Source organism: Cavia porcellus, unplaced genomic scaffold (genome assembly GCF_034190915.1).
Source record: "Cavia porcellus strain 051 isolate PalLab524CR breed Dunkin Hartley unplaced genomic scaffold, mCavPor4.1 scaffold_2, whole genome shotgun sequence".
In the NCBI taxonomy this organism is placed as follows: domain Eukaryota; kingdom Metazoa; phylum Chordata; class Mammalia; order Rodentia; family Caviidae; genus Cavia; species Cavia porcellus.
Window position 1 is genome coordinate 84,199,549 of NW_026947485.1, and position 24,766 is coordinate 84,224,314.

At 42.0% G+C, this 24,766-nt stretch overlaps 1 protein-coding gene and 1 non-coding gene across 4 annotated transcripts in view; both read left to right on the plus strand.

Annotated features, from left to right (window-relative positions):
* The first annotated feature begins 266 nt into the window (after positions 1 to 266).
* Positions 267 to 24,766, plus strand: part of Rbm20 (RNA binding motif protein 20) — a 185,722-nt gene continuing 161,222 nt past the window's right edge. The window contains exon 1 of one of the 3 annotated variants that reach the window (XM_063244691.1): positions 267 to 384. In XM_063244691.1, coding sequence (XP_063100761.1) covers positions 362 to 384 — 23 coding nt within the window. In that variant the 5' untranslated portion in view covers positions 267 to 361. Of the gene's footprint in view, positions 385 to 3,914; positions 4,281 to 4,303; positions 4,886 to 24,766 lie in introns of those variants that run through there. The other 2 variants (XM_063244690.1, XM_063244693.1) reach the window with 2 other exon arrangements.
* Positions 19,177 to 19,278, plus strand: LOC111758415 (U6 spliceosomal RNA). The gene has a single exon (XR_002792592.1). It is a non-coding gene; the product is annotated as a U6 spliceosomal RNA (small nuclear RNA).

The following is a 24,766-nucleotide window of genomic DNA, read 5'->3' on the forward strand; positions in this document are numbered from 1 at the left end:
GCCCATGGCAATGTCCTTCATGGGTCAACTGGAGGCCTAGAGCCCATGACAATGTCTTAAGCAAGTCGGTATCATGGATCTGCACTGGGAAGGCTTACAGGTCAGTGGTTGAAGTTAGAAAGTCTGTGCCAGCGGAATGAAGGATCTGTGCCAGCAGGCTGAGGGATCTGCACTGGAGCCAGGAAGCAACACTTAGGATAAAGACAGAGCTGCCATGAAAAGAACCGCAGCCATCCTCAGCAACAGTGAGTTCCCAAGCTCCTCCCATGACAACAGCCGAGTTCATATCAGGAAAGCCAGCACAGCAAGCTTCCCCAGGAGAACCTACAGCACATCACTTTCCCTGCCAGTTCTCTTGTGTATGCTGTTGCCAATGATCCTCAGGTAAGCCTTCCACACCCAGGGCCATGCTGATTCAGTTCAGCTAGGTGTTACAAGCTGACCATTAGTTAATCTACCACATAACTAATGACTCTATCATCAATGTGGGAGAATGTCTAATTTTACTAGCTCTGGGTATCCTTAAACCTTACTAAATTGTTAAAAAAAAAAAAAAACTAGTGTAGATAATGGAATAGAGGGCATCCTAAATGATCTCATCAGCAGACAGAAATGCTCACAGTCACTTTGGGAGGACCTTTCTCCCCTTTAAAGAAAGGCCAGGGGGTTACAGTGATGTAGATTGGGGTCTGAACCTCTGTGCTGCTGCTTAGTGTCCCAGAGATGTCGGCAGGTTCTTCATTGTCCTTGGCCTGCAAAGTGGTGCTATAGATGAAAATTAGGCATGAGAAAACTTTTAGGTCCAGAACACAGAACTCGGTAAATGTTGACTGATGGGAAACAAGTCAGAGTGTCAGAGTCCCGGAACATTTAAGAATGATCCCAGAATGACAGAGTCATGGATTCTGTTTCCTGCTCCTCGCTACCACTTCCTGCCAAGCTGTTTCATTTCTTGAAACTTTCTCATTGCTCTGGTAATTTGATATCTCCTGCTACATTACTGGACATGAGTGGCAGAGCTGAATCACAATGCAAGTGACATTTTGTATTGGAAGACAGGTGAGGTCTCAGTTCCACTTCTGTTACTGGATCAGTGTAGAGGTATGAGAAGGGGTGAGCTCTGGGGACGGACTGAACTACCTGTGGTCCTTCTGTCCCTTAAAAGCAGGGTGATTTCGAGCAAGTTCTTACAGCTGAGATTTAGCTGCCTCAGTTATAAAAGAGATAACTGCAGTTATGGGGTGACTGAGTATGACGACAGAGTATGAAAGCACCTCACAGCTGACTCTTGTTAAATGCAGAATGCACTAATAAACAATAATAGCCACTCCGCCTGACTGCAGTTTATTTGTAGGTCAAGGAGGATCAGGATGCTTCTGTAGAGTGGAACAAAGAGATGTGTCCAGCTCTCTCACCTTGCAGTCACACTCCCCATTAGTGAAGTGGGTGACTCAGCCTTTTTCTCGCCCTGATCACTGTGAGGAACAAACACAGGGGCCGTGGGGCTGATGTGGCTCAGCAGCACAGCGCCCGCCTGGCAAGTGAGAGGTCCTGAGTTCAGTCCCTCCCCCCCCCCACAAAAGGGCAATAACCTCAGCTAGGATTCTTATGCTTTTCCACTACTCCTGGAAAAAAGTGGGGGGAGGTAAATTAAAAACTTTCCCCACTGGAACTGGTTAATGTACTTGATGTTTGACTTGTCACATGGAAATTTGTTCAGTTATCATCTTGGAGAACATTTTGGGGGCATCTGAGACAGGGAATGTACTAATTTCAGATTTTTACTGCAGTGCTGTGACTTGAATCTGGTCCTATTTAAATGTCAGTAATTACAGAACACTTCAGTTGCACAGATGAAGCCATAATCACAGGAATAGCATTTCTAAAACATCTTGTGAATTGTCACTTTTTTTCTTATATTGAAAATTTCAAACTTACTGAAATGATGGGGAAAAGCCCAGTGAATCCAGTTTATTATTTGCTCACATAGGTGAGTACATTACTTTTGAGACTGGAATATAAAAAATCCTCCGTGGACTACTGGCCACATTGAACATCTCCTACAAGACACATCACCTCTAATCTGTAGGAGCCAGCATCCCATCACTGCCAGTCTGCATAGCACTTGGTAACTGCCATCAAAGACACTGTCACTGCCCCAGGAAGTTGTAGTATGGACCCCCAAACATGTTTGCCTCTGTGATTTCAAAACCCTTTCCCTAGAGGTCTTTGGAAGATTCTCAGAAGGAAAGTTCAGGACAGATATTTGAAAATATTTAATTTTGACTTCTGGGAGAGTTGCAGTGTTAATTTTAGTTAATTTCCATCCACCAAAGAAATCTGCGGATGAGGACTGGGGTAGAAGATGAGGTTTTATGACCATCACAATAAAAATGTAGTCATAGAAATAAAGACAACGGGTGAACCAACCCCTGGGAGAATCTGACCCACCTCGTGGTAGCCACATAGCCTGGAATAAATCACACCAAGGCCTCCTCACTCGTGCATTAGGGCAGACAGCGATCTCTGTTTACCTGAGTATTTTTGGACGAGACTCAATTCTGGGTACTGTGATGATCTGAGCTTTATGAATACAGGGATTTATAGTAAAATTTTATTTGTCAGAGGAGGAAGCACAAAAAGGCAAGAGGAAGAACAAAAAGAAAGAGAGAAACAGCATGGCACAGGCACCCCCGGGAAGGGGGCTGGGATCAAGGGAGACGCCTGCAGTTTCCGGAGATTGTCAGGAAAATGTCTGGAAAGAGGAGCGAGCGTCTTTCAGGGAATTCCGCCAGCTGCCTGGTCTTACAGAACCCCTCTTCAGAATCTTCCTCCGTGGGGCCTGGAGACCGGCAGCAAACTCCCCTCTAGGCCGTTAGGCAGCCTGGCGTGGGCTCAGGCTTCCCAGGGCGCCTAAGGCACCGCTTCCCTGCGCTTCTCCCGAACCCAGCCTCCAGTCCCCAAGATTTAGACCTCCCACGAATCCCACAGCCTTTAAGGGCTCCTGGGCAGCCAGTTCGCCTGGGCTTTACTCAGTTTCTCGACGGTTCTGCTGAGCCAGGTTCTTCCTCAAACCCGAACCCGCGCAAAGGCATTGAGCTGGACCTGCAGCGTGGCTCCTGGACCTTCACCTGCTCGCGATCGCTGCCACCACCGTCGTGTACACGGGCACGCAGGTGGATTGGCGCGCGTTAACAGTGTAGTTAACAACCTCATGCGCAGTGATCGTGGATGCACGAGGTTAGCGAATTCTTTCCCACCGTTAATTTTTCCATGGATATTTTGCCAGTAAATACCAAGAACAGAATGTGTGCTTGATTTTTGTCTTTGCCGTCGCGAAGTCATTTCAGTGAAAATTAAAAAGCCAGAAACCTACGGCGGTCCCACCTGCTCCTTCTGGGGACCCTCTGAAAAAAGCGGCTGGGGCTGGCAATTTGAGAAAACTCGGATCTGCTGATCTAAGAACCGAGGACACAAGTCCCAGGAACCCTGAGGAAGGCCCCCAAATAAAAATGGTCCTGGCTGGGCTCCTGCGCCAGGATAGTGCCAAGTCCAGCGCTTAGCCCGGCGGTGGGCTCGGCGCCCTTGGCGCGCTCATTCCGTCGGGCTGGGCAGGAGAGGAGCAGGGCAACGCAGTCCCCGGGGACGGCGGGAGCTGCCCGCATCCCGGCAGAAGCGCGAGCGCCGTGGCGGGCCGCTGGCTGGCGCGCGTGTCGCCTGCTCACGCGGTGTGCCACACCGCCGAGCGCCAGGCTCCGGACCTGGAAGGGGAGGGCGCGGGCGGCGCACGCCGCGTTTCCTCTGGCTCGCGGAGCCTGGAGCCGCCGGCAGGAGCTCCCCAGACCACCCCGGCGCAGAGCAGCCCCAGAACGCGAAGCGCGTCCTCTGTCCCCCGCCCCCGCCCGGCCGGGCCCGCGGAGCAGGAGGCGGAGGAGGCGGCGCCGCCGGCCCAGTCTCCTCCCCGCCCCTCGCGTCTCCTCCCCGCGCCACCGAGAAGGACGAGGGGACTAGGCACGGGGACCCCGGCCAGTGAGCGCCGGTGCCCCGGACCGCCCTGCCCGCGCGCGCCCTCGCCGTCAGCCCGGGACGGTCTCGCCCCGCATGGTGCTGGCTGCAGCCATGAGCCAGGACGCGGACCCCAGCGGTCCCGAGCAGCCCGACAGAGATGCCTGCGTCGCGCCCGGCGCCCAGGCGCCCCCCGGCCCGCGAGGGATGCAGCCGCCACCCCCGCCGCCCCCGCCGCCCCAGTCCCAAGGCGGCCTACCCCAGATCATCCAAAAGTAAGAGGAGGGCGCAGGACGCGGGGCGGGGGTGCGCTCGGGACACGCCCCGGGCGCCCCCTTTGTGGCTTCATCTGGTGTTCAGCTAAGCTTGGTTCGGCCCCCTTGTGTTTGAAGTTTTCTTGCCCTCTCCCTGGGCAGTCGGTGCCGTTTTGGCTGTTGGTGAGGCTGGGGTGAAGAGCCAAGTTATTTGGGCGAAATAATTTGTCTTTCCTTATCCTCTTCCTTTTCTCGTTAGGGGTGTTAGTTGGATATTTTGAACTGCAGGAGCTCAGATGTGGGGTAAAATGGCCCAGAGAGCCTTTTTCATCTTTCTGGTGCCCAGAACGTATGGAGAGCCAAGCGTGAGTACGCACGAGCCTGAGGGTGTTTAAGTGAAAGGAGACCATGAGGCTCATCACCCTGAATCGTGCGCTGGAGTCGACTGGCAACTTTGGGGTAAAAAAGGAAGCCAGGGCTTGGACACAACGTGTTTGGCTTTGCCCTTCCGTGTAGACAGTTTTCAAGGCGGCCCTTGCCTTAGAGGTCTGAGCGGCGCAAGCCCTTTTCACTAATGTTACCATTACGTGACTCTGCTGAGCTCTGCTGAGCGTGCGCCTAGGGTGGTGAGTTCTCGGCCGTCTTACTTACTCAGAGTGTAAGGAGGGTGGGCGGCCAGTGGGCCCCAGAGGCGCTTTCCACCCGCGTAGAGGAAAGAAAAGCAACACGGTGATGTTTTGTTTTCTTCGTTCCTTTAATTTAGTTTTTTGACAGTTTGAGGCCTAACTTGTTGGTTTATTGGGAGGCCGTTTATTCTTCCAGTGGTTTGATCAGCTTGTGACGAAGTCCGCATTATTAGTGTAAGAAATGTAGAGGGGAACGTATATGATGAACTTTTCAGTGAAACTAAACGAAACTGGAGAGTATTCACATAAGGACAGCGAGATGTAGCTGTGGGTTATGTAAACTTAAAGTGTCGTAAGAGAAATCATCAGCGAGGGGCTGTACAAGGAAGTCAATAGCGATTGAGATCGTTATATAAACTTAGGTAATAAAAAGAGGGAAAATTCAAATTTGACACCGATAACCCTGGTTTCATGTTTCAGAACAAAATGGTTCCCTATTTAGTGACTGGTGAAATATTAAAGGTTCCTTTATTTTTAAAATTTTCATATTGTATAAAACCTGCAACTATTTTCTGTTTGAAAATGCAGTATCTCATATTGTTTTTTTCTGTTTTGCAAGTTATTTCTGATTATGCTAAATAGGAATGACAGTTTATGTAACTCATCGTTTAAATTTCCTCTTTAATGTTTAACACAAATAGTAATGAACAACAAAAAAAAAACCACCAATTTAAAATCTAGAGATTACTTACTAGAAAATCCAATTAGACCAGTTGTTAATTCGGAGACATTTGATGTATTTCTCGCTGAGTCTACATTTTATGCCTTGAAATTAATCTACATATTAAGCTTAGCAACATTACTTTAGTATCAGAATTACATTTTTCTATCATTTATTTTTAAGTGAAGAAAAGTAGAAACTTTATGTTCACAGAAAAATCTTTGTAGACGAGAGTCTGATTATGAAGAGTTGCCAGGTAGAAATAAATGCCATTTTGTGGAAATGGGTTATTTAAGATATATTTTAATTACTTCGTACACTTAATAAATTATGCTGTGAATTTACTCCCTACCCCCATTTGGAAACTTCCATATCTAGGATATCTTATTCTAAAAAGATTGGACCAAACTTTTCAAAGATGGCCCCTTCTGCTTGCAGATGCGCCTAGTGGCTCTGTCTTGTTTCGCATTGGTGACAGATCCAGTGTTCAAGGACCTGGTCCAAGGCTGTAAATGTGCCCGTGGGATTTGATGTTCAGGCGCTTAAGTTTCAGTCTTTATAAGTATGATTCGGGTTTGCACTCTGCTCCGCCCCCACTGATATCCCGCTGGAATCAGGCAACATGGCAAGCTCTGTGCAGGTCCATCTTTAATGCGCTGTAACTCGAGCAGGCTATTTTGAAACTACGTTTGCATAATTTAATCTGAGCGACCATTTTTACGTAGTTAGGAGGTGCTGTTTGCATCAGCCATCTTCAAGGAAAAGTAGCGGGAAGCCTGCCCTCGGCGGCAGTATGAACGTCCACCTTGGCATTTGGAGACTTTCGTGAACTCAAGTTTTGCGTGAAATTTTCTTCCTGTGAAATGCATATTAGACATTATTAGAAGACCCCTAATTTTTCTAGTGAGGTTATTATGTAACCTCACTAGTAACACGGCAACCCCTAATTTCAGTGAGGTTATTATATAATTGGTAAGAGAAAAAGTTCTGAACTCTTGCAAAATTATGGACATAGCAATCTTCATGTTGCATAGTGCTTAAAGATTATAAGACTGCACTTCTTAAGGGCTGTCCTTACTGAATTTATGGCTTTAGGTGAAATCAGTTACTTTTGCAAAAACCACTCTCGATTGCAATAAAAACAGGTTTCTGTTCATGTGCATCCAATTTGGTCTTAAGCGAACAGCAGTGTAGCTACAGTGTAGCTAACGTGAGTGTGGGGGTGAGCAGGGAGACTGATTTGTGTGTTGGAAGTCAATCTCAATACTTAAAAAGGCGGCATCTAAAGTTAGTTTCTGTGGAGTACTTTTGTTCTAATCAGGAATAGTTTTCTTATCATTATATTCTTAGCTTCAGTTAAGAACTATCCATGCTACTTCTGCCCTTGTGTACCCTTGACCCCTGTAATATAAGTATTGTCTATAGACTATCAACCAGGTTGTAGACACATATAAAGACTATCTTGTGATTGTTTTTGTTTAAATGTGCCAATGTGTGTATGAATTTTCCCATACTAGCAGAAGAGCAAAAACATTGCTGTTTGTTAATGAATGCTTTATGAGTGTTTATCTCCTCAAACATTCATATTTTACTTTCAAAATTTTAATTATGTGCTTTAAAAACCACACCTAACCTTGATTTATAAGATTTTTTAAATTAATCTTAATGAACATCAGACAATCGAATTTTAGGTTACAAGTTTTAAAACTCTCACTAGAGTGAAAGCAGCCACTTGATTCTGAGTGAAATGTTGAACTCAGCCCATCAGATGGGACTACAGAGTGTACCACTAATCATAGTGAAAATTAATCCAATACACACACCTTTTACAAAGCAAATTACATGGTGATTTTCCAAAATTATTCAATTTGTAGTAAGATATTCCTGACTCATACATGCCATCAGGTTTCATATTTGAGACACAGGACTTATTTTTCCTTTCCAGATGATTTTATGACCAAACAAAACCAATTATAAAAATAGAAGAAATTTTGGTTTAGCATTTGCTAGCTAATGTCACCTGCATGGAATTGTTGGTGGCTTCTGAGGACATATATCCAGTTTTGATTTCTAGTTTATAGTCTTCTACGTGACATTAGAACTACGGCTCTCTCTGAGGAGTAAGAACTCCCCTGACTCAGAATAGAAAATGTCAGGAATAGTTAACAGAGCAGATAATTTTACAGACATTCTGCTGGCGGGATCTCCGTGTTATAACCATCAGGATCTGATCTACAGGCTAATTGTATGTGATGTCCACCCACTTTGATGTGCCTGCTGACAATTGGATCCAGGATCAGGGGAGGAAATAGGAATTTTCTAAAAGGGGACATGGCCTCACACATATATTTGGTCCTTTTCTGGAAAGAGGGTGGACTTTCTAATGTCAGAGCCAGTTCTAATATCAGTTCTAGCCTGGTTTTTAGGAGAATTTTTGGAATGCACTTATAGATGAAATTTTGAAAATTTCAAGCAGCACCTTACACTGCACGCAAAATAAACATTCAGCAGGGAAAACCTCAGAGAGGGCTAAGCATTTGCTCAAACAGAAGGAGAGGGGTGGCCTCTTACTAGTCTGAAAAGTTTCTTTGCTTCTCTAGAAAGTCTTTCAAAGGTGCTTTTGAAAAGAAAATTTTGGTGGGGAGTTTTGTCATAATAAGTGCTTTAGGTAGTGCATATAACCATGTAGTCACGAGTTTTCTCAAATGGCCCAAGAGATCAGTGTTATGAAATGTAGTACATTATTCCCATTAGTCACAGCAAGCGACTGCATATGGTGCACAGAAAGGCTGCGCCATCAAGGAGAAAGAAGACAAATTTGATCATTGCTTTTATTTTTTTGTCTGCTTGTTTTACAGCTCCTTAGCATTTTATCATTTAAGCTGATCATTTAAAAAGCCTAACTCTACCGTGTGGAAGGTGACCGCTTATCTGCCAGATCTCTTTGCCTGTCCTCATAGTCATTAGGGAGGAAAAACCCCAACTGGATTGACTCACAGTGAAATGACCCTGCATTATCCAGTTTCTCTCTCCCCCTGCTTTATTCTTCTTGTGGCATAGGTTCTGAGTCCAGTTTAAACTAACGTTGCTCCACTGCCCACACAGCCAATCCTTAGGTAAACAGACTGGTATAGCTTGATCTATAGCTTCGATAAACAAAAATACGCAAAGTGTTGGGAACTGAGTTCTAACCAAGGCTTACGAATTAAAATAGGCTGAACTAAACATGGAAATTAAGAACAGTTGAAGCATGAGAGAAGAATTGAAACTCCCAAAAGGAATTTTGAAGCGGGACCCCCCTCCCTCTTCTTTCAGCCCTGTTTCCCTTGCCTGCTGAAAGCTTGAAGGAGTTTCCTCTGTCACAAAATGCCACTTCATTGGATTTGTGTTTCCTGCCCCGGTAATGAGCTGATTGCTATTATTTTGTATATTTTAACAGGGAAAGTTGTTGTGCATCCACAGTGGCGTAACAGACCAGCAGCTGGGTTTAGAATAGACTGTTGAAAAGTTTTGCAGAAAGTAAAATGATCCATAGCTCAGAATTAGAGCAAAGACAGTAATTAGCAGTTTGCAGAACAGAACATGTGGCAGTTCCGTTTCTGGTTGGCAAACCTGGCTGGATCTTGGTGATATGTATGTTAGCTGGCATGCCTCACACTGCTTGTTCCCACCTGTGAGTAGACCAAGAATCAGGAATTGGGTTTCCAACACCATGGTGGGCTGATAGTGTTACTGGCTTAATGGGTGGTCACTGTTTAAATTTCATCCAACCGAGGAGTTATACAAAGTTTAATCTTTGACATAATAAGTTTGGGGGCAAGTCATCACCAGCTGTTTGTGGAGGCGTTGGAAGGGAAGGACCCCATCCCCCCAGTAGTTTGTTCTTGTGTTTCAATTATGTTGCAAATAACTATCTAACAGGATGAAGTCTTCACAGCAGCAGAAGTTACAGTCAAGTTAATTGATCTCTTTCCTATAATGCCTGCTGAATTTTCTAAGATAAGTAAGTCCCCTAGTGGTTTGCAAGGCAACTTTTCCAACTTGCTGACAGCAGACCTGTAGGGGAGATGGCCCATACTGATGCTATGGACACGAAGAGGCAAGTTGCACAAAGATGTGTTAATAACTTGTAGCTCATTTTGCAAAATAAATCTTTCCATGTGTTCAGAAACAAAAGACTGGGGTCATGCATGTGTTTAGGGGCTGGCTATCACCCTGTCAAGATGGTTTTCACGCTACTTTTCCTGTCTTTAATGTATCTGCTTTAAAGATTCACCGAGGCCATTTGCCTTTCCTTCGCACCTGCTTTCTCTCCATCACACTTAATGATCTATCAGCTCTCAGTCACCGCTTTCTACTCTGGCTCACACCGGGAAAACCCCACTGCAGGCTGTCTGGGCATTTTAAAGCCTTTTCAGTTTTGCAACTTCTCCGAGATTTTTTTCCAGATACGTTTTTAAATTTCCTTACAGCCACCCTTAAATCTGATCGCCAGCATCAGCAGTGGACAAGGTACTATCGGTTGTAAGCATGCATTAATTTCACTGTTTCTTTTTTCAGTTTGAGTTTATTGTTAAATAATTAAAGATCTGTCTGATGGGTAAGTGTAAAACAAATGTCTTTGCTCTAAGTTAATTACTGCGTTTTTGACAGGGGGTCAAAAAACAGGTATTTGCAGTTAGGTGTCTTGAAGTAGGCAATTAACCTCCCTAATCCAGCCTCCCCAGGGACTGAAAATGATCTACAATGGATCCATCCAAAAGTCAGGTTAAGTGAGTCTCCAGGACTCATCTGAGCAACCGTACCCCTTCCTGCCCACCTTTGATAGAGACTGTGTCCCTACTTGGTTAGATTTTAGCCTTAAGTGTAGATACCTGTTTGTGGGGTTGATCACCTGTGACACGAAGTACCACAAACAAAGAATTAAATGCTTTCTGCAGCATTTACAAGGACAATCTGGATAAGTGACAAAATTTAATGTCAAAAGACTAGATTCGGATGTCAGTTAGAAGGCACAAGTTTCCAACTACTTTTTAATCTGTAAAATTTTGGGGAATTCCAAAAGTAATTATTTAGTGATATTAATTATTTTGGGGTGCTACAGTAAAATCCTTGAATTTGCAAAGAAGAGTACAGCTTTCAGTTTAGGAGACTGAGAATTTTTGTGTGTTCAAAATAATATTTTTTGTGTGTTCAAATTGCATATTTTACACACAAGCAGGTAGGGATGTGCGTAGAGGCAGAAATCATAAATGAAGGACCCACAGACATCTGCCAGGGATGTGGCAGAGCCTGGTCTTACACAGAGTCTTACAGTGTATGCAGTTGGCTGGCTGCATGGGCTGCAGAGACCTGCCCAGAGCTCGCTGCCCTTAAAATTCTTCTCTATTCTGCCAAGGTGTTGATTGTCCCAAAGCTGGGCCTCAGGTTTTGTGTGGTTCCAGCAGAGTGAAAGACCTGGTGCCTCCGGGCAGAGGAGTGTTCCTTGGGGCTCTCAGGGTGGGATTGTGGAGGAGCTTTGTTTGATATTTGAAAAGATATGTTTGAAATTTTGCATAAAAAGGGAGATGAGTTGTGTGATTAAATCTCAACATATCCTTTGAGTTAGGTACATAAATAAGAGTGAACGGAGAGATAGTTATTGTAGCATTGTCTTCTAGAATAAAACATTAGAAACTACCTATTTCTCAGTTGGAGAAATAAATCATGTACTCTTGTAGTATCATGTACCATTCAGCGATTAGAATGATCTGTTATTTTGCATTCACTGGTATGAAATAAGGACTGTATAATATTATTGACTAAAAATACTGCAAACAAATATATGCAAGGATTTCATGTTTGTGTTTAAAAAAAATACTTAAGATTGTGTGCGTGTGTGTGTGCATGTGTGTGTGCCAGTACGTTCATCCTTGAGAAACGTCTAAAGAACAAGCATAAAGATGTTAACAGTGGTTCTGACTTTGGATGGTGCAAATTATGGTGGTTTGTTTATTTTTTCAGGGAAGATGCAATCAGAGAAAACAATAAAAGTTTCATGTTTCAAAATAAAAGACAGCATGCCTTCATGCTGGTATTGCGCACTAGACGGAGCTGACCTTTAGCCCGTGAGAAGGGATCTGGGAGCTGCGGTAGCTGCTCTCTTGGTTTTCAGGTGGGGCAAATGAAGGTCGGGATGCACTGTGATGGACGAGGAGTCCCAGTTCTTTATCTTGTGCTCGTGGGATATGGGGGAGAGAGGATTGAAGGCCATTTGTACCTAGTGGCTCTAAAGGCTCAGTCCTCTAAGCAATTGGGAAAGGCTTGCTGGCATGTGTCATCTCCTCCCTTCCCTGTCCAGCCTGCAGGACTTTTCAGCCTCAGCAGGGTCTCTCCAGGCAGGGCATCTCTGGCTTTGTCCTCCTGCCAAACAGAAGCCGGGCATCACATTTTCTGCTCTGTTCATCAAAGTTCAAGGTTAGGATAATCCAGATTTTTCATAAACCCCGTCCCTGCATCAACATGCACTTGCTAACAGCTATGGTGAAGACGAGTCTTTTAAAGGATAAAATCATAGCTGATATTTTCACTTAAAAAGGAAGTAAAACAAACACATTTTACTTCTCACTCCCAAGCTCCTGGAGAAATGCCCAGTAATATTTCTGTGACCGCAACTTTCATTTACTCTTCTGCAAATTTGTTCACCCAAAGATATGTAATTTTGACGTTACTGACATGGGCTTTGTTTTTAGGCGGTTACATTTGTGCTCTTGCTTGGTCTTCCATGCACTGTATTATCTTTCTGTCTCTTTTTCTGTGCTCTTTTTTTCTCTCTGTCTCTCTTACCCCTGAACTATTTGAAAGTTGTATGACCATGTTATTATATCTAGGGAAGATAGCCTCATTTGAATATTTTTTCTAATAAACCCCAGATTTTTAACTTTCTTTAGTTGTCAGAAAAATAAAAATCTCATGATAGCTGGCTTTGAACCCCCTGGTTTATGGGGTCCCTTGCTTTTCATCTACCACGTGTTCCTACCTCCTTCTGTCCATGGTTAGAGATTCCTGGCTGATGGCTCCGTAGGATGAACTGTCCTGCAGACGTCTGTGGTTTCCTGGTGGCCAGGGCCAGGATGAGCACTGTGGCAGCTACACTCTGGCTGATGTGTTTCCAGTTAAGCTTGCCCCTTGGTCAACAGGAGGAGCACCAGATCTTTCCACATGGAGGGATAGTTTTCTCTTTGTGATTAGACTGTTCTGTGGGTGATACAATGAGTTCCCCCAAATATCCCACCTACGAGTAGATTTTCACTGAGTGACTTTATCTTTTAACTGGACAAAATTAGTAAAAGCTTTCAATGAAATATGTGGAACTAAAAAGATAAATATTACTTTAGAATGGATGAGTTTGGACTTAAAGTTTAGATCAAACAGCCTTGCAAATATGTTTGCATTTTTCTAGCCCACAAGCATTTATTTCCCCAGCCTCTGGATTTTTCTAGTCCTGAGTGATAGGACTTGGCTGCTGGGCCAGCTACTTCCCACCTCAGTGCTAGAGGAAGCCTTCTGTCAAGGCTGCAGAGCTTCATAATGGCCATGCATGGCGAATGTAAACCCTTTTTAATGCTAGTATCATAAGTGGATCCTGATGTTAATTTTTACCAGCTTAGGGGACTTTTTTTAGGCATCTTGTTAAAGCTATGTAGGCTCTTTGCAGAAACCTTTTATCTTTTTAAAAAATCACTACCTGAAGTAGACTTTAAAAATGATTCGTGTCTTACCCTACTTCCTTAACCAGGTGAGTCTGGGAGCTGGTCAGTTACTACCAGTTTGCTCTTCCCTTCCCTTCCCTTCTTCTTTTTCTTTTCTTTCTCTTTCTTTCTTTCTTTCTTTCTTTCTTTCTTTCTTTCTTTCTTTCTTTCTTTCTTTCTTCTTTCTTTCTTTTGATACAGAGTGTCAAGATGTAGTTTTAGGCTGATCTTGAACTCACTACATAGCCCAGACTGGCCTCAAACTCACAGCAATCTTCCTGCCTCAGTCTCCCAAGTGCTAGGATTCTAGGCATGTGTGCTACCACACCCAGCCTGTTTGTGCATTTTAGATTTAAGTTTCATATCTATTTTTGCCTGTTCCCGTTTGGGACTCTTATTTTCATACACAAAATATGTATGGGTGGAGAGGGTGATGTTGAAGAGGGAGAAGAATGAGAAGCAGGTATGTTCTGCACTCTAGATTCAGTGCAGACACCACTAGCCCTGCGTTCAGTGTTCTGACCTGTAAAAGGGAACAACAAATATACGTGAATAGCGACTAATCTTTCTTCAATGCTTCCTGTGTGTGGTTCTATGCTAACCCTTTTATGTATGTTTAATCCATTTAATGACTTAATCTGACAGTCATCCTGCCATATAAGAGCTATTATTGTTCCATTTTGCCAATGAGAAAACTGAGTCACAACCTTCCAAGGACTTAGAAACTCTAAGCAAACAGCATTTTTGAAAGAACTGGTGGGTGGCACTGAGAATGGAAAAAGGTTCGTGTAAATTTAAGTGATCCTATCCTCTGTATGTAAATGTCTTTTTCCTCAAAATAAGTTTCCACTTACAAAGAAGATATTGTACCAAAAATTGACTGAAGTGAATTTCAAAGTAGGTCAAGTTTAATGAGACAAACCAAGCAATCCAATTAAAAATATTGTTTTATGCTTTTTTTCTTTTTCTAGCATTCAGCCTGCCTTGTGATGTAAAGTGAGGCCAATTTACATTCCATGAGCAAATCTGAGACTGGCATTTGATTCACTGTCTCATTCTGCTTGCCATGCATGTTAGGCAAGACTTGAATTCGATGCTCACGGAGAGTATATAAACACTTATAATCCTCTCAGCATGTGCTAAAATAATAATAGATATGAGAGTTTGATTTGCAAAACAAGTGTCTGCCAAGTTCTACTAGCCCATTTTTGAACTGATTCAGAAAAGCAGGATTCAGCAATGATTAAAGTGTTTCAGGTTCCTAATAATAGCAAAAGGAATTCCTGGCTTGAAGGCTGGCCCCACTGAGCTTGGTTCTCTCCACCAGACAGGCTTCTTGAGCTGTCTCTACAGACATTGTTACAGGTGTTCTTTGGTTTTAAGTAAAAACCAGACTGAATTGAATCAAGAAATCAGGAAAAGATAGTTTTCTTTTGACGTGCAACAGGGTTTATAGTGGTGCTCATTGAAACGCTGAGTTCCTTGTGTATTTCAGATGGAAATTCAACTATTCTTGGTTCAGAGGTACAATGGTAATTTACAAAGCTTTCTTTGTTCTAATTTTGCTTTTTTCAGTTTAGAGAGATATAGCAGAAGTTCACCAAGCTGCACAAAGCTTATTATTATTTTTTACTTTTAATTTTAATTAATTAACTTATTTTTTGGTAGCAGGGACTCACACTTGCCAGGCAGGCACTGTGCCACTGAGCTACATCCCTGAGCCCTGCACAAGTTTACAACATGCATCAAATTATCAACTAATTGAAATAATAATAATCCTCAAAAATTGCTTCATGCTTTTTATAATTTATCCTTACCTATTCCCCTTAACCTGTTCCCTTCATACATCCAGAGATCTGCTTTCTACTATTAAAGATTTAGTTATATTTTCTAGGATTTTATAATGGTGGAATCAAAGCCTGTACATTTTGGTCTAACTTCTTTCATTCAACATGATTTTGTCTGGCAATATTTTTTAAAAATTGTTATAAAATACATATAGCATTTCTGTGTGAGTTTTTTTTTTTTTTTTTCTATAACACAATACTTGGGGATCAGTCCCTTCTAAAGAAAAGAGATTTATTTAGCTCAGAGTTCTGGGAGCTGTAAGCTCAAGATCCACAGGCCTCATAGGTTGGCCCCCTTAGCAGCAGCATCACATAGTGGAGAAGTGTGAAAGAAAACAGCTCAGGGAGAAGGTGGCCAATATATTAGGTGGCCTCAGTTAATAACAACTTGTTCTTGGAAGAACTGACCAAGGTCCCAAGAGAACTACATCCATCCCTTCTGAGAGGAGCACTGCCAGCAACCTAAATGCCTTCTACTAGCTCCTTAACCCTTCTCCCCAGCACTCTGTACCACAGCACTGAAGACCAAGTTTCCAGCACCTTCACCCTTGGAGGACAGACACACCCACAGTACTGCAGTGACATCCACCATGGCTAAAAGTGTGTAATTCAATGACATCAAGTATATTCGTGATGTTATATGACCATCACCACTGTCTAGTTCCAAAACAGTTGTGTCAGCCAGAAAGGACACTGCTTGCTCCTTAAACTGTTGCTTCTCATCTCCCCTTTCCTCAGCCCCTGAAACCTTTAATCGACTTCCTGTTCCTGCGGATTTGGTGTCTGGTTTCTTTCCTATAACATATGCCCTGAAGGTTCATCCACACTGTATGATGTATCAGTACTTCATTTTTATTACTGGTTAATAATCCACTGTATGGATAGATAGCACTGATTTATCCATTGATGGACATTTGGGTGGTTTCTACATTTGACTTGTGGATAGGACTAGCATGAATTGTCATGTCCTAGTTTTTATTTGGATATCTGTTTTCAGTTCATTTGAATATGTATCACGGGATGGATTGCTCAGTCATAGGGTAATTCTACGTTTAATTTACTAAGGAACTTCCTCACTGCTTCCCAAAGCACTGTGCCAATTTACATTCCTTTTAGCAGCGAATGGGAGCAACAGTTTTTCAACATTTTTGCCAACACTTATTATTTTTCTTTATTTTTTACGGCCATCCTATTGGGGATAAAATGATATCCTTTTGTGGTTTTCATGAATGATGAATGATGAATGATGGACGCAGGGCTTCTTTTCGTGTGTGTGTATCCATTTTTACATTGTGTGTGTTTGCAGGGCCAGTATTGAGGACTGAGCCCGGGATTTCATGCTGAATTACACCCTCAGTCCTTTTTATATTTTTGCTTGGAGACAGGGTCTCACTAAGTCACTAAGTTGCTCAGGCTGGGCTTGATCTCATGATTCTTTTACCTCCACCTCCCAGCATGCTGGAATTCCAGGCATGCACCATAACGCCTGGCTTTCTATGTCAGATTTAGGCAAACGTCTATTCAAATCTATCATCAATTTTTAAATTGAGTTGTTTCTATTTTTGCCCTGGAATTTTAAGTGTTCTTTATAAACTCTAGGCACCGGACTCATCAGATACATGGTTTGCAAATATTTTCTCCCGTTTTGTGGGTTTTTTTTTTTTTTTAATGTGACGATTCTTTTAATGTGCTGATTCTGAGGTTACCGGTATTGTTGCTTTTATCTCCAGTTTGGACCTTCTCATTGCATGGTAGTGTTCTGTTTTATGAATATACCACATGTGTTTATTTATTCATCTGTTGATGGACATTTGGGTTGTTTCCAGTTTGAGGCTATTACTAATAAAGCTGGTATGAATATTCCTTTGCAAGTCTTTGTTTAGATACTTCTTTTAACCTCTCTTGGGTAAATATATAGACCAATGATAATTTAAACTTTTAGAACCATAGATACTATATGTAAGAATCATTTTCTTTGAATGGAAACTCTGAGTTTTTATTACTTTTTGAATAGATCATAGAAATGTGACTTTGGAAGGCATTTGAAGAACATGCAAATTTTCATCATGGTTTTCATAATCAGTCACCCATGTAATTTTTTATTTTGTTTTCTATTGTTGAATATTCCTTTGATAGTGTTTCATTTGCCAAATAAGTATAACCGTGGAAGTTTAGACACAAGGTAAGACAACAAAACCATAGAACTTCCAGGCAGAGACCCTGAGGTGATCTAATTCAGGGTTCTTGTTTTATAGTGAGGGAAATTGGGTCTGGAAAGGAGATCAGATTGACCCAGGGCTGTCTTAGTAGAGAATTTAAGCAACATAAGGTCAAGGTCTGTGCTCATGCGGTCCTCTGAAGCCTCCTGGTGAGGCTCCTACAGAGCCTAGCACTGGGTGCTTGCAGGGCTGTGTTGTACAGACGGATACTTCATTTGTTCCTAGGTTATCCCATTTAATCCTCCAACAACCCTGTGAAGTAGGTAGGGATTAAGAAACTAGTAGAGGCTCAGGGTCCTCTGGCCAGTGATGGGAGAGCCCAGGCTCAGAGCCAGGCCTCCTGACTTGTTCCATCTTGTGCTCCCTCTCCCTAATTTGAGCCCCTCTCCCTTTTCCACACCCACTTCTACCCATTTTGTCCAAGTCCCTCAGCTTCTCCCCAGGTCTGTGTTCAGATATTTCTCAGCTCTGCACCAGGGCAGTCCTTGCCTCCCCATTGCCTTGCTTAAAGCCCCACTGCAGCTTCTCATTGCCTGCGCGTCAGGACTGAGAAGCTCAGAAGCACTTTTCAGTCCCTGCCTCTGAGTGCTGCAGCCCTGGGCCTGGGGGCCTCACGTGGCTGCCCTCCTACTTCTCTCTTCCGCCTCCTCCACTCTCCTTCTCCTCAACCGTAGCCTTTGCTTCATTCAGGTGGATTCTGCTTAGGCCTCACCTCTTCCAGGGAGCTTTCCCTGACCCCACTGGATACACTGTGACCCTGCAGTGTGTCTCCCATACTTAGCTCTTGTTTGTCTTCCCTAAAGACCTACAGAGTCCTTGCGGGGAGGACCAGTGTCATTCATCTTGGCATCCTCAGCATCCCCAAGGGCCCGGCATGTAATTTGTCAATTATTTGACAGAGAAGGAGCTAAAGTGCAACCTGACTTTCAATCTAACTGGCTTGAGGGTGAGAAAAAACTGCTCCGGGTCATCTCATGGTGAGAAGGATGTAACTCTGCAGCCCAGCTTTCCCCAGCTTGTACTTCATTAAGGCTGCCTGTCTGGAAGGACCAAACAGATAGTGACGTTTTGGGAGGCAGCAGACAGGGGAGCACAGATTCAAAAGGTGTAGGAGGACGCGTTCCATCACTATGACAAAATACCTGAGAAAAATGACTTAAAGGTTCATTTTGGCTCATGGTTTCACTCCACGGTTGGCTGATTCTAGTTCTTTCAGGCCTGTGTGGCCAAGCAGAAATTGCTTACCTCATGGCAGCAATGATTTGCCTGAATCACGTGAGATTTATGATGAATTATTAGATTCATGAAGAAATAGAAACTAAATGATAGGACTGAAATCATGAGTAGCAAGATAACATGGAAAGTGGAAAACTGTGGGACGGTAGCATTGCAGTGTTCAGCCCACTAGGTTAATGTCACATCACCTGACTTGTGTCACTCGGTCATTCCTGACCAGGGGGCTAATTATGTGCAGCAGTTCTAGACTGAATTTCTTCTGTGAGATGGGATCTGGACAGGTGGTTATGACCACTTGAAATACTCTTCAAATCCCATTGCATCAAAGCTTTCAAGTACAGATACTTCTGCGTCACAAAAAAGCAGTTTAAGTCCTAAGCTAGTTCTCTGCTCATTTCAAGAGGTTTCTAAAATAACACAAGTCCAGGGAACCACAATACTGAGACACATCTTTATTATTACAGTGACATTTGGGATTATAACAGGATATGACTGTAACAGTGACAGCCAATTTGTGGCAACTTTAACAAACTTTAACACACTTTGGCAGCACATATACTAAAATTGAAATAGTTAGAGAAGATTAATGTGGCTCATGTGCAAGGATAACATGCAAATTCATGAAGCTTTCCATATTTTTAAATTTCTCAACAAGACATTGCAAAGAGAATGCAAAAGATCATACTTCATAACTACGCAAGCTTCATTCTAGGGTTCAACATATGCAGATCAATAAATGTAATTCACCACATAAACAGAAGCAAGGGGAAAGTCACATGATAATCTCACTTGACACAGAAAAGGCCTTTGATAGAATCCAACATTTATTTATGATAAAATCCCACATTCATTTATGATAAAATCCCAAAGAAAATAGGAATGGAAGGTGCTTTTTTCAATTCGATAAAAGCCATTGATGACAAACCTACCCACCAATATTATATTAAATGGGGGAAAAACTCAAAGCTTTTCGTCTAAATCAGGACCAAGACAAGGTTGTCTACTATTACTACTTCTGTTTGAAATAGTGCTTGAAAGATTAGCAAGACCAATCAGGCGAGAGAAAGTCATAAAAGGATATGTATAGGAAAATAAGAAGTCAAATTATCATTATTTGAAGATGGCATGATTCGTTACGTATAAGACCCTCCAATTCCACCATAAGACTCCTAGAAATAATGACTAAATTCAGTAGTCTAGTAGGATACAAAATCCACAAATCCTTAGGAATTAAGTACCCAAGGAAGTAAAAGACCTCTACAATGAAAACTGTAGTGCTCTGAAAAAGGAGACTGAAGGGAACATCAAAAAAAATGGAAAGATGTTCCCTCTTCTTGGATAAGCAGAACCATTACTGTCAAATGAGCATACTTCTAAAACTGATACATAGATTTAATACTATTCCAATCAAGACAGTAACAACATTCCTCACAGAACTAGATAAAACAGTCCTAAAATTCATGTGGGACCAGAAGAGACCCAGAATAGCAAAAGCAGTTCTGGGCAACAAGAGCAAAGCAGGAGGCATCACAATCCTAAATGTTAAGTTACATTACAAATCCATATGATAAAAACAGTATGGCACTGACACAAAGTATAGACGTGGATCAATGGAACAGAATGGAGGATGCAGAAACAAACCCAAGTACATTCAGCTGTTTGATCTTTGACAAAGGATCCCAAAAATATACTGAAGGAAAGAGCCTCTTCAACCAGTGGTGGTGGGAAAACTGGTTATCCACATGTAGAAGATTGAATCTACACCCATAATCTCTTACAATATATGAAATTAAAATTAAAGTGGATCAAAGATCTAAATATTAAAACAGAAACACTCTGCAGATGATAAAGTAGGTAAAACTTTTGAATATGTAGGGATTGGCAAGAACTTTCTGAATAGAACTTCACTTGCACGACAAATAATATCAATAAGCAATGAGTGGGATTATATATAATTTAAAAGCTTCTACACAGCAAAGGAAACAATCAACAAAGTGAAAACACAACTTACAGAATAAGAAAAACATAAGCCAGCTTTTCCTCAGATAATTAATATCTAGAACATACAAAGAACTCGAAACAATTAGACTACCAAAATAAAAGACCCAATTAAAAATGGGCAACAGAAATAGATACTTCTCAGAATAAGCACAAATGCCAATAAATACATGAAAAAATGCTCAACCTCTCTGGCCATTAGAGGAATGCAAATTAGAACAACACTGAGATTCCATCTAATTCCAGAAAGAATAGCCATCATCAAGAAATAAATAATAACAAATGGTAGTAAGGCTCTGGGGAAAAAGAACTCTTCTGCATTGTTGGTGGAAATGTAAACTAGTACAACTATTATGAAAATCAGGTGGAGATCACTCAACAAACTAAAACTAGAAATTCCATTCAACTCACCTTTTTCCCTTCTAGGTATCATCCCAAAAGCATTAAAGACATTGTATTGCAGTGATACATACATACCCATGTTTATAGCAGCATAATTCATAGTAGCTAAATCCTGAAAATGGCCTGTATGTCGATCAATAGATGAATTGACCAAGGGACCATGGTATTTATAAACAATGGAGTACTTCTATGCTATAAAGAAGAATAAATTTGGGTTATTTGTAGGAAAATGGATGCACCTTGAGGCCATTGTGTTAAGTTAAATAAATCAGACGCAAGCTTAAATATCACATGATTTTTCTTATATGAGAAACCAAAAATTTAAATCAATTAAAGTGCAAAATGATAGACAATAGGATGCAGGGAGATTGATCTTTTGCAGAAGGGAAGAGGACCAAGAGACAGAAGAATGCAGACAGGAAGGAGAAGTAAAAAGAGTTAGAGCATGCTATGTACCACTACCAATTCCCCAAGGTGAATGTGATCATTATGTACTATAAACACGTACCAATAAAAATTCTAAAAAATGAAGAGTTGCTGGAAAAATAAGTTATTGCTGATGATTTCTCACCGTGTCCTACCCTGGCCATCCTATTTAAACCATCCACTTCCTGGTAGCACTCTCTTACCTAACTCTATTTTGTCCACTTTTTATCTCAACAGATTGTGTAATTTACTTACTTGCACCCTTTTATTATTAGATCTTCTTTCAGTTGTCTTATATTTCCTCCACAGAAGCTCTACAATGGCGATGGAGTTTTACTCAGAGATTCCCCCCACCCCCCAGCACCACAGGACATTTCCCCATGAGTGGGAGGTGCTCGGTACATATTTGTTGAATGGTTAAATGAACTGTTACTTAAAATAACAATTTGAGTGACTGTCAGCTGGTTGCATTTGTTTCTTGTGAGCCCACCTATGATGCGAACTACGGTACTTGGGTTCCGGGGTCAGATTTTTGTGATTCAGGAAACCGGAAGTGTACTACATGGGAAGATGAGCCTGTGCTACCATCTGACTATTGGAAATAGCACTCATCCAGTTGGGTGCTACTGATGTGGCCCAGTTCCAGCAGCTGCTGGTCTAACTGAACTCCCTTTCGTTGAAATCTGAGCTGTATATTTGATAAGATCTTGAAGGCAGAGGGACAGCATGAGTGGATTGGCTCAGTCTCTTGAAAGAGGTGGAAAAAGACCATGTAGTCATAGGAGATTGGTAAAGTCAGCTAAGTCCACTTCTATGCAGACCATTTTTGGTATACTGATACGGAGAAATCTCAAGAATATGTTATTGCAGGAGAAAAGCAGGGTGCATGCAGCACATAGACCTGGCTCTCTTTTATAGAGAAAACGACACAGAAGGAAGATGCTGTGTATTCCTATTTGCCTCTGAGAGCAGAGAAGCCAGGAAAGAGGGAAGTTTGAAGTAGGGATAGGCCGGAGGTCAAAGTCTACTTGCTGCCTGGTCCCAGACACTGAGAGGAGACAGCCAGGAGAAGGAAGCTTGGGGAAGATGCTTCTCAGTGATGTGATGTGAATGAAGCCAGCACTTGGCTGTGGTGTCATTAAATACCAGGTTAGGAAAGGTCAGAGCACCAAGAAGCCCCTGCCACCTCAATGACCTTCACTTTCCAATATAGGGAACTACTTGTAGTTCACAAAGACCCAAAGTAGCCTATGGTATTTTCAATCAGAGTATTTACTCTGGGACTATACTTCTTGACATAGTTAGAGGAGGGAGTTATATATAAAGTGTCAATCTGGTAAAGTAGGATATAGAGGCACTGCCCTTTCTATAAAGTAGTCCTTGCAGAGACGATGGTAAGATGGTTTTAATTAAAATTCCTCCCAGAGATTTTTAATTCAGCACAGCCTGTGAAACATTTCACTATGTGGTGGGAATGTGACATGATACAGCCACCTTGGAAAAACTGGCAATGTCTAGCAAAGTGTACGTGCACTGCCTTTTATCATCCTGTCTGTAGGGCATATCCTGTCAATCCTATCTATAGGGCATATCCCAAGGTAGATAGGCAAAAATAACAAAAGACATCCAGGCATAAGGTGTTCCATCATGGCACCATCTACAAAGCCAAAGGCTGGGAACCAGGCGTCCATCCCTAGGGATGAGATGTGTAAACTAAGACATCTACCGTGTGTTCTATGTAGCACAGCAAAGGTAGGAAGGCAGTCTTTGCTGGTTCTGCGGAATGATATCTACAAGGTACTGTTAAATTAATAGTGGGTGAAAAAATGAGTAGCATGCTACTTCTTAGCTAAGAAATGCTCATATATTTTTGTAATTATCTGTAATTCCAGCTACTGGAGAAGCTAAGACAAGAGAATTGCAAATTGGAGGCCAGCCTGGACAATTTAGGGAGACTGTCTCAAAAATTTTTTAAAAAGGGAAAAATTGGGAAAATAAAAATGGTTATCTATAGGGAGGAGGATGGGTAACGGGGTAGAAACTAGGTTTTCTGAATGAATTGGTTTTTAGATTTGACTTTGGAACCATACAGATTTTTTTTAACTGTGAATAAAGTTAAGCCAGGTGTGGTGCTGCATGTATGTAATCTCAGCACTCTGGGAAGCTGAGGCAGGAAAATTACAAGTTAGCGGCTAGCCTGCAAAGTTTAATGGTTTAGTTAGAACTAGTTTCAAAAATAAAAAGGATTGAAAATAATTCCCTCAAATCAGAAGCAAAATTAAACAAACTGTGAGGATAGAGAATTATTCCTGATAACTTTAACACAATTTGATCATACAACCATAGTGGAATATATTTTAAGATAAAAATGAGCTCCAAATAAATCTTGAGCTGTTTTCAGTAAAACTGGTTGTAATAATACTGACATTAGTGCGCCAACACTAGTATATATGTGTGTCCCTAAATGTTTATTAGGACATCCCCCCAAATATACTCATACATATAAAGTAAGTAATTATGTTAAAATCATCAGAAATCAAAATTTCAGAGTGCAAAAAAGAGCACCACTTTTATCATCTAAGACAAAGTCAAAATCTTGTAATATTAAATTCAAATTTGAAATATCAGTATGTACTATGGATGGATATTCTTTTAAATAAGTATTTTCTAGACCTGTCCACTGTGCCACCTAGCAATAATGACTGACTGGGTGGCCAAAGCACCTATAATGTTCAGAGTGTGGTCTCTAAAACAATTTTCCATGAAAAAAGGAATTAAGAATTATTAGAAACATACCTGTCTCCAGGTCTGGGCCAGAAAACTAGAGGCTGATCCAGAACATCTTGTGCTAGACAGCAAAGCAACAATCAAATGCCCTTGTGTCTTGTCAGAAGGACTGAGGAGCAAACTTGTGAGGAACTCCAGTGCCCAGTGCTAAAATATGAACATTAAAAAATATAGTATATTGACATGTATCAAATATATTAAAGTGTGTAAACTCATGATGCTTGGAGAACCAACCAACCAAATCAAAAAAGAAAAGGGTTAGGCATTTATTCTGACCTTTCCTGTTGGCTAGGTTAGAATATCTCAATAACTGATGAGGATTTTTTTTTCATTTAGAGACAAGGTCTCAGTATGTGGCCCAGGCTGGCCTTGAACTCGCAGCAATCCTCCTACCTCTACCTCCTGAGTGCTGGGATTACAGGAGTGCCCCACCATGCCTAGCTGGAAAAATTCTTTTTTATACAATAGTCCTATACGAAATACAGAGAAAATGTTATTGTTTTATAACACCTGGT